At 43.0% G+C, this 10450-nt stretch overlaps 3 protein-coding genes across 3 annotated transcripts; 1 reads left to right on the top strand and 2 right to left on the bottom strand.

Moving 5' to 3' along the window:
* The first annotated feature begins 279 nt into the window (after nucleotides 1–279).
* On the top strand, nucleotides 280–3734 carry LOC135592473 (receptor-like protein kinase HERK 1). Its single transcript, XM_065081943.1, has 2 exons — nucleotides 280–669; nucleotides 759–3734. The coding sequence occupies exon 2, from the start codon at nucleotides 973–975 to the stop codon at nucleotides 3469–3471; it is 2499 nt and encodes an 832-aa protein (XP_064938015.1). The 5' UTR covers nucleotides 280–669; nucleotides 759–972; the 3' UTR covers nucleotides 3472–3734.
* Nucleotides 3735–3837: 103 nt separating this feature from the next.
* LOC135592474 (uncharacterized) lies at nucleotides 3838–5028 on the bottom strand. The gene has a single exon (XM_065081947.1). The coding sequence runs from the start codon at nucleotides 4596–4598 to the stop codon at nucleotides 4008–4010; it is 591 nt and encodes a 196-aa protein (XP_064938019.1). The 5' UTR covers nucleotides 4599–5028; the 3' UTR covers nucleotides 3838–4007.
* A 4258-nt stretch (nucleotides 5029–9286) lies between these two features.
* Nucleotides 9287–10069, bottom strand: LOC135592471 (histone H4). The gene is made up of 2 exons (XM_065081942.1): nucleotides 9956–10069; nucleotides 9287–9837 (listed from the first exon to the last, which is right to left on the bottom strand). The coding sequence occupies exon 2, from the start codon at nucleotides 9804–9806 to the stop codon at nucleotides 9495–9497; it is 312 nt and encodes a 103-aa protein (XP_064938014.1). The 5' UTR covers nucleotides 9807–9837; nucleotides 9956–10069; the 3' UTR covers nucleotides 9287–9494.
* Nucleotides 10070–10450: the final 381 nt, after the last annotated feature.

The following is a 10450-nucleotide window of genomic DNA, read 5'->3' as shown; positions in this document are numbered from 1 at the left end:
CTTTTTTAAAAATATTACACTCATTATAGATAGTTATACATTTTTTTTTCTAATTTTTAAAAATTAAAAATTAAAAAATATTTTAAATTATAAATAATAAAAAAAAATAATGTCCTTTTCTTTCACATTGATAGTGAGAGACTCGTAACAACCGCGAGCAACCATTTCTCTTCCAATTTAATTGATTTTTATCCGCTGGCACAGTCTCTCTCTCCTCACTTTTTCTTGCGGCAAGTTACAGTTACAGAGCATTGACTCACCCCTCTCTCTCTCTCTCTCTCTCTCTCTCTCTCTCTGCCATTGCCATGAACTTCCCCTATAAACCCCTACCTCCTCCCCCTGCACCCTTTCTCTCTCTTTGAAAGACTTCTGAGGCCTCGATCAAGCGAAAGGAGGGACCTTGTTCGCCTCCTGTGGAGTTCCGATCGGTTGCTGAGGTACTTTTGTTGCAGATCTCCTTGTTCGCCTCCTGAATTTTTCACCACCTTCTCCTCTCTTTTCCCGTGAGATCGCCCCCTCTATTGTGCTTCTTTGAGTTCGATTCCAATTGCTTGTGGTCGTCGAGTTGTGAAGATTCTGCCGTTCGGGTTGTTTCCCCTATTGTGCTTGTTTGTGGTGAAAAATTCAGGGTTATCCTGGTGGGCTTGTCGTTTCCGGCGTCATTTTCAGGTAGATCGTGGCCCGAGATTGGATTTTTGTTACTTATTGTTGATGTTCCTCCGGTGAATCATGGTGGGTTCTAATATTTAAATTCCCAGGAGAAATGGGGCGGCGTTTGAAGTGAGATTGATGAGCGTGAATTAGGGTTTTTCTGGTTCCGAGCTCAGATTTCTCGTTTGTTCTTTGAATCGGGTTGTCTTGTTAGGTAAGAAGAAGTTCTTTCTCTCCGGTGCCCGGTTCGATTGTATACCTGTCTTCCTTTGGTGTTCCCAAAAGTAGTGCCAACAGATCTATCTTCAGCTGTGTTCCGTGATGGCCATTCACAAAATCGGAGTGACTTTCATCGTCTTGGTGATCGTTTCGATTCGATGCGGCCGTTCTGCATTTACTCCAGCTGATAGCTATCTGATTGACTGTGGTTCTTTGACCAATACCACCATTGGCGACAGAGTTTTCGTGGCTGATGTATCCCTTTCGTCGACCTTGACACCCGCCTCAAACTACTTGGCCAACACCTCATCGAGCTCGGTCCCTTCCTCCTACGGCACGGCCCTCTTCCAGAACGCTCGGGTGTTCACCGTGCCCTCGTCCTACTCTTTCCAAATCAAGGCGCCAGGCAGGCACTTCGTCCGCCTGTATTTCTTCCCGTTCGTGTATGGAAGTTACGACCTCACTGCTGCAAACTTCAGTGTGTCAACCCAAGACGTTGTCCTTCTCCGAGACTTCCAGCCTCAGGCAAAGTCCGCCATTGTTAAGGAATTCTCATTGACCATAACTCTCGACACCCTCATCCTTACTTTTGTACCATCGGGAAGCACTTCCCTCGCCTTTGTAAGTGCTATCGAAGTTGTATCGGTTCCCGATGAGCTGATTGTAGATACTGCAAAGATTGTTAATCCTCAGGGCAAGTACCAGGGTTTGTCAGGACAGTTATTGGAGACAGTTTATCGGATCAACATGGGCGGGCCGAAAGTTCTCCCAAATGATGATACTCTGTGGAGAACTTGGGACACTGACCAGGAATTTCTGCTTGACAGTAAGCTTTCCCAATCGGTTAACTTCAGTGGAAACATCAATCGTATGCCAGGGGGAGCCACTGAGGAGACTGCCCCTGATATTGTGTATTCTACGGCAACGGAATTGGCTGCCTCCTCAAATACTTCGAATGCCCGCTTTAATGTGACATGGCAGTTCAATGTGGATGCAAACTCGGATTACTTGATAAGGGTTCATTTGTGTGATATAGTCAGTAAGGCGGCTGGTGACCTCTTGTTTGATATTTATATTAATACTTGGCTTGCAGCTGGTGATCTTGATCTTTCTTCTATGACATTACAGAGTTTGGCTACACCTGTTTTTATCGATTATGTTTTAGAGGCTGATCATGCATCTGACAGGCTTAGTGTCAGCATTGGTCCTTCAACCTTACTTGATGTTTTGCCAAATGGCATTATGAACGGCCTCGAAATCATGAAGATTAATGGCTCTGCGGGTTCTGCAACTGTTATCACACCACCGGGTTCAAAGAAAAACTTTGTCATCATATTGGTCCCGATCGTTGGGGCAATTGTGGTTGCCGTTGTTGCTATAATTCTTTGCTTGGTCCTCAGGAAAAGGAAGCTTGCCAAACAATATTCTAAAACCTGGGTGCCTTTCTCCATTAATGGATTGACGTCACATAGCACGGGAAGTCGAACTTCCAATGGAACTGCATTTACGATTGGGCAGAATGGAAACCTCAGTTATCGTTTACCTTTTGTTGTGCTGCAAGAAGCGACTAACAACTTTGATGAAAATTGGGTGATTGGGGTAGGAGGTTTTGGGAAGGTCTACAGAGGAGTGCTGAGAGATGAAACAAAAGTAGCGGTGAAGAGGGGTAACCCAAAATCTCAACAAGGCCTTAATGAGTTCCATACTGAAATCGAATTGTTGTCACGGCTGCGCCACCGCCATCTAGTTTCTCTTATCGGCTACTGTGATGAGAAGAACGAGATGATTCTTGTTTACGAATACATGGAAAAGGGCACTCTAAAGAGCCATCTTTATGGTTCAAACCTTCCTTCTCTTGGTTGGAAACAGAGATTGGAGATTTGTATTGGATCAGCCAGAGGACTGCACTATCTTCATACTGGTCAGGCAAAAGCTGTCATCCACCGTGATGTCAAATCTGCAAATATTCTACTCAATGAGAATCTCTTGGCGAAGGTTGCTGACTTTGGGCTCTCAAAGACAGGGCCAGAGTTGGATCAGACTCATGTCAGTACCGCAGTAAAAGGGAGCTTCGGATATCTTGATCCCGAGTATTTCCGGAGACAACAGTTGACAGAGAAGTCGGACGTGTATTCGTTTGGGGTAGTTTTGCTTGAAGTGCTGTGTGCAAGACCAGTCATTGATCCAACACTACCAAGAGAGATGGTGAACTTAGCGGAGTGGGGAATGAAGTGGCAAAAGAGGGGAGAATTGGAGCAGATTGTTGATTCTCGGATTGCAGAATCAATTAGGCCTGACTCACTGAGGAAGTTTGGGGAAACGATCGAGAAATGCCTAGCAGATTCCGGTGTCGAGCGCCCCTCGATGGGGGACGTCCTTTGGAACTTGGAGTATGTGCTACAGCTTCAGGAAGCGGATTCCTCCAGCATGTCCGAGGTCGACAGCATCAATCGCATCACTGAAATCTCACCGCTGGTTCAAAACATCAGCACATCTGACACTACACCTGTGAGGGATGTCGGGACATCAGTGCTTAATGATCTTTCAGACGTCTCCATGAGTAAAGTTTTCTCGCAGTTGATCAAGTCGGAGGGGAGGTAAGTTTTACTAATATGCTATGATACTGCTTAAATTGTAGACCTACGACTGTTGCGTGTTTAGTACGTTTTTGCAGTACTTAATCCGAGGGGACCTGTCTTGCATCCTTGGTTTTTTCTTCTTTCTCCCTTATTTTTCTTGATGTTATATTCGCATAACAAACCATATGCCAATGTAATTACAATCTAGCTTTGTTGTATGAACTGCTCAGCATCTTCTGTGTGAGACGTCTGCAAGGATGACAATGGAGCTGTATTATATCCTTATATGAATCATGTTTGATGTGCAAGTATTTTTAAGCATTTAGCATTTTGCATGTCTTTTCGATCCTATTTACCTACTTGAAATAATGATGTGTTGAGTCTTGAATTAGGAACCTGAAAACTGATCGATCTTGGTGTTTCAATAAGAGTCAGGAAACGAGGAAGAAGACATCACTGTGTATAAAGACCAGACTCGTTTTCTTGTTCACCTCTATAGAACTTTCGGAGAAGAAAGCACAGAGACACACACACTAATGCTGAAGAAAACCATTAAGCTTAAGAAACAGGAAAAAGAGAGGAGTGTGAATTCTGTGGTAATTTGCACCCTCGACGCACCACCTCGACTCTTGCAGTGCAAGAAAGGAGGCGATGGAAGATGAAATAGAGCGTGGAGTAGGAGACCTCTCTTAGCTTCCTTACCGTCACACAAGCCTTCTTCTTCCTCTTCTTCCTTTCCGTCTTCATCCTTCTGTTTGGAATGTTCTTATTATTAGCATCACCATTGACGCCACCTGCGGTGCCTTGGTTCTTTCGTTGGCGGAAAGGAAACACGGCGGCCGTCTCCCTGACTCTTCCGAGGCACCGTTGTGTCTTCTCAGGAACACTCTCCCTCCGAGAGAAAGTGTAACTTCTCAGGTACATCTGCCGGCACGAGTAGCTGTCCACCGCCGTCGGTGCGGCGCTCCACTTTCTCCCTCCCTCGAGGTTGCTGCCGCCACTGCGACCGTCGACTTTCCCCCTTCTTCTCGTCACCGACTTCACGAATTCGGCGTCGGATTCCGGCCACTTGTAGAGGTTCACGTAGGTTGCTCTCACCGGCACACGTGCGTCCACGAAGCCCAGAGAAGACTTGCACCGGGAGCTCATGGCTCACCCTCCCACCACCTCTCCTCCTCGATGTTTTGGTCCAATCTACCTGGGGAGCTTAAAAGGAAGAGCGATGGGGGGGATGTGGCCAGGCTTCATTTGCAAGTAAAGGTAGGAAAGTGGAAGTGGGACGATGAGAGATTGGATACAGAGATCCACAAATGTCTGTATGGTATGTAGCTCACAGCGCATTTCGCTTTGCTCAAGTGTTGGGGAAGGAATGGTGTGGCATCATGAGCCATAAGTGAGTTGGGTCCTTCTTCTTCTTCTTCTTCTTCTTCTTCTTCTTCTTCTTGTTGGCATAACCATACCTCGAGACACCACAAATCTGGTGGTAGGGTTAGTAGCTTCCCATCCAATTGATGACGAAGAAGATAAAGACTTGGGCAACCCTCAGTGCCACAGCAGAGTACATTGATTGGTCATCATAGTCACCGCTCAGAGACAATGGCCACTTCTCCAACGGTCCAGTAAATACTCAATGAGAGCCTTGTCTCTGTTCAAGACGAACCGAAGAGTAATGTCCAAAGCACAAAGATGTTGTTGGTCCTCACACACATCTACAGATGAAAGAAACAGAGTATGCCTTGTTTGGTCGCTCATCTAAACCTTAACCACCAGCCTTCTCTATCCCTGTTAGCATTTCCTCGGACACTTGGTCACAATTTGCAACCGCTTGTGATGATATGATCATGAATGCAGCGACCTGCCCTCTTCAATCTTCATCTATTTTGCGTTCTGCAGATGGCAGGGTGCAGCTAAACACACTCACCTACTTCAGAGAGAGAGAGAGAGAGAGATGGGCACCATCACCCTGAATGACGAGAAGCTCGAGGGTCGGCTCCTCAAGGCCGCCTATGATGCAGTGGAAGAGACTTTGATGTTCTCTCAAGTTCCAACTGTTGCAATCGCTATACGCCTCGAAGACCTCGAAGAAGGTTGGAACTCGCGATCGCTATCCGCCTCAAAGAAGAAGAGTCAAGTGCAAGCACTCATCGACCAACTTGACTTCCGATCTATCACAAATACCAAGTGACAAGATCCACCATGACATCTCAAGTGGAGAGCACCATCAAGTGTCGATCGACATCGATCCACATCATCTAAAACTATTTCTCATCCTCTCCTTTTTAATTTTTAATTCATCCCACTTCATTATTTATCTTTTTTTATTATTTTACATCACATCACGATGATTTAGAGAATGAAAGGAAAAAAAAAACAACAACAACAACCATGTGGCAAAGACCAAACACACTACTAATGCAAAAACAGGTATCTCGACAGAGTCCACATGCTAAAATACACAACTCATCTCCTTCAAAAGATCACAAAAAGCTTTACCAAATCATAGACATAGAACCCCAAAAACCACATCAGCAACAGCATGTTGAAGAACAGAAATGCAGGTTTGAAATTTTTTGCTGAGCTTCTGAAATGTTGGATGAAGAGTATTGAAATCACCATCAAAGTACAGATTCCGAAGGCCTAAACTATGGATGAAGAAAAACCATATATATCAAAACAAAAACTAAGATCATAGCAGCAGCAACAGCTGAGAATTATTGCCTTACAATCCGTTGGCCACTGCAGATCATAAATATTGAATCCTGATGCAACTCTGACCAAATATCCAACTAAAAGCAGGTAAGCTTGCCTTCTTGATTTGTCCATGCCTACCCCCATCGTCAACATGATTACTGCCACTTGCATCTAAATCTTGTTCTTGCAGTTCTGAATGCTCAAAGACACGACGGCATCTCCAATGGTCACTTTCTAATCCTCGCTACTTTTTGCAATTGCACTATAGGTGGTTTGATGAACTTGGACTTCATCTCTGAACCCCTAGAAGGTTTAGTAAATCTCTTACTGATGATTCATGCAAATCTATCATCTCCACTATACTTCCATCAATAGTTTTTAGCACTATGACCACTGCATTTTAGCATTTCCATAGTCTCTTATTCATGTTCACATGAATCCTTGTGAACATTTCCATATTCTCTTTTTCTTCAAGCTCACATGAATCCTTGAGAATGTTGCGGCACAGGATGCTGAAGTTTACTATCACCATCAGCAGACAAACGCATGCCCCTTTAACACTTCCAACACTTATGGTACACTCTTTATGTGAGGATCCATACAACGATGATCATCTCCAGCAACCAATTCAGATGAAGTATAATATACTCACCATCTGAGCAGTCCATTTCGATGCAATCTTGATATGAGACCATCACAAGCCATGGGCTCTCTAACATCAGAAACCACACATTCATCATGCAGCTTAGAAGCCATGTGAACAATTTGATGAATTTTGGTCTCCACCATTGCATCCTTCTGCAACAGCAATGACATATCCATGACAAAATTTATTAATCTACCAGTACTCCCTTCTAATGTCAGAGATCACATCCTCAGCTTTACAAGATATACTAGGAACTGATACTGTGGCTGGAGCCAAGGCTCCTTGAGTGCTTTCACCTGAACTTATTGTCGCATTACCAGCCATGACTGGACTATCATCACAAAGCATATTCACATCATGTGCAGCATTAAAATCCAAAACCACTGGTTTAAGCTTTACCTGAGGGCAACTCCATGCAAGTGGGGACATCAACTGATGATAGTCCAATGCCATAACTGGTGACTTCCTTTTGAATTCTTTTGGTGGCTCTGATTTCACCAATTTGCCTGACAGTAATTTCTGATCAAAGGGATCAGCTACCCTGGAAGCTTCACCCTTAAAACTTCCATTACATGTTTCAGATTTCATGCGCCTAATACCTACCAACTTTAGACTACTACATCGATAAGTTTCTATTTCCTTCTGACTGCTGTTGGCATATGGTTCAGGTTTCACAACATGCATACAAAAGATTCCTTGCCAGGTATCAGGAAGGGCCATCTTCCTCCAGTTAATGTGCAACTCTAAGCCGCCTGTATCCCTATTGTCTTCAGCAGGCATTCCCAAATTTCTTGATCTGAGGTTGTATTGACTGTTCAGTAAATAAATCATTTGAATCGGTGTCCACACTTTAATGGGAAGGTTCAAGTCCCAATTTTCGCTGTTCAGCATGGATAACGGAACTATACTTTGAAGCCAAGTTATTGTGTGGAGTCTAATGCAGACATTGGAGCCCCATGTAGCCAGTGGCGGATTTTCAATCACATCCTTCTTGTGCAGATACTCTTCAGAATCTCGGCTCATCAGCAGAATGCCTCGGCAGCAGAATCAATTCTTCAGTCTCCTGCCATTGGAACACAGATAAGTGACAACCAATCCAATAAGAACCTCCTGATATGATGAATTTTGTAGGTTGTAAGAATGATTTGCTTACAAGAAACTCTCTGATATGATGCACTAGGGTGTACCAAGCTTCCCAGCAGAATCCTGGTCCATCTAGATTAAGAATGAAGATTTAACAGATGAAGATTCAGCAAAATGAGATCAACACCAAAATAATCAGCAAATGCTATAACTAAAACAATTACCTTTCCCAGTTGGATACAAACATCACTAGATGAGTATAAACAGCATCATACCGCAACAATTTTTCCTAGCAGCATAACCAGGGTACAGAGTCAGATCAATTGTTGGGGAACATCCAGCTGATCCCTCAAGTTTCCTCGTAGATCACACCACCGATATTATTCACATCGGTATAGAAAACACTTTGAAAAAGAAATAACAATGCATCAGGTGCCAAAACGGAGTCTCAATTTCATTTTTCTATTATGATAGATCCTATATAACAGCAACATAAAATGAGCTTCATTGACATTTTTCTTTTACATCATAAACAACCAGCTTTCAAAGGTGAACAATATCCATAAGAGCAGTCAAGCCATTTCCTTTATAGAGATACTTGAATCGACTGTGTACCAATAATGGAACAAGCACAATTAATCGCTCGATGCAAATGATCTAAACAAGCATCTCTAAATGCAATCAGCAGCAAACACCAAATACCTGTAACAAAAATCAAGTGGAAACACCAAGAAACCAAAAACCCAATGAATGCACCATCAAACTAAAAGTGTACTTAATCAAACAACAGACTCTCGCCACACTCAACATTATCAACAACAAGAGCATCCACTCTCAATGGTCATCATATGAAACCCAACCATAAATCAGTAGCCCACTGATACAACTTACTTCCAGCTCAAATTTATGCAAGTTATTTTTCACCAAGAAAAAAAGACATTACAAACAAGACAACATGTTTTCACCGGTTAGACACAATTGCAACAATAGATCACTAATACACAAAAGAAGACTAGCACACCACACATTCAGGAGGAATCAATCAAAGTACACATTCCCATCTCTACAAGTAAACAAGTCAGTTCTAATACTCAAAGCCCTAAGCATTCAAGTCAAGTAGAAGCAACCTTGCAATTGAACTAAGCATCCTAAGATCTTAACATCTACCCCAAAAAACTAGAAATTCATCGTTCAAATCACCAAATATATACAAATATAAATCAACATCAAAGTAACAGCCAGAAGATACATGAGCTAAGGAACAAACAATGCATACATCCTAATTGACAAAGTCATTAGTTCTGATTAACATGACTGAGAGATCTAATAAGATATCATCAAAGCTTGCATCAACATACACTCAACAAAATGAAAGCTGCATCAATTAAATGACCTGAAAACAAATTAGTAATGGACGTTCACCAAACACAATGAGATATTAATTTCATAAACTTGCGGACGAGTCGCACATCAGTACCTACACACAGAGCTTCCAGCAACAACAGCTTAAATTACCGAAGGACAGATGACCAAAGAAAACCCTAGCCACATAGTCTCGAATTCAATCTACATTGTTTCAGTTTTTTGGATTTCTTGACAGCAAGACTTTAATCAAACGTGAAGCCCTAACCACCAAAACCATAGAGAGTCCTTCCCTGCCTCTTCAGGGCATACACGACGTCCATCGCGGTGACAGTCTTCCGACGGGCGTGCTCAGTGTAGGTCACAGCATCGCGGATCACATTCTCGAGGAAGATCTTAAGGACGCCACGAGTCTCCTCGTAGATAAGGCCGCTGATACGCTTCACACCGCCCCTCCTCGCCAAGCGCCGGATCGCGGGCTTGGTAATGCCCTGGATGTTGTCGCGGAGAACCTTGCGGTGGCGCTTGGCCCCGCCCTTGCCCAAGCCCTTGCCGCCCTTTCCTCGCCCGGACATCGCCGCCGACCGAAGCTAGATCTACAAATTTCTGCAGCAATTCAAGGCGTCATCAGTTCAAATCACAAAGATTCCAACGAAATTTTAGAAACAACGACCGACGGAAAGCGACGCGAAGGGGGGAAACAGAATAAAGGTCTTCCTCATACCTCAGATTGCGGGAATCGGAAAGCTCGAAGCGATGAAGACGAACGGCGGTTCGAGGGTTATATATATAGTGGAAGAGGGAGAACGTGGGCGCGAGCTTGAGGTAGAATCGACCGTTGGAAGGGATGCCATGGACGGTTCAGATTGAGATAACTAATAGACACGGATCACTAAGGTGGCAGATGATGGGAAACAGTAGTTTATGGCGGAAAGAAAGTTTTAAATTTCAATAAATAAATAAAATAAAATAGTTTTTGGTTTCATGAAAGCACAAAGAATAAACATGTGTTCTTTACCTAATGGGTATATAATAATATATATATATATATATAATTATTTTATTTGAGTATTAAATTTTTAGTTAAGATGAGACTTAATATAATTTTATATTAATTATCAATGACATAATCCTTATTTAAGAATATTTTCTTTTCAAATTCTTATTTGAGATTTATTTTTTGACATCCGATTTTGGTTCGATATCGACGGATTGCACT

Source organism: Musa acuminata, chromosome BXJ1-9 (assembly GCF_036884655.1).
Source record: "Musa acuminata AAA Group cultivar baxijiao chromosome BXJ1-9, Cavendish_Baxijiao_AAA, whole genome shotgun sequence".
In the NCBI taxonomy this organism is placed as follows: domain Eukaryota; kingdom Viridiplantae; phylum Streptophyta; class Magnoliopsida; order Zingiberales; family Musaceae; genus Musa; species Musa acuminata.
Note: the sequence above shows the minus strand (reverse complement) of the source record. Positions and strands in the feature narration are given on the sequence as shown.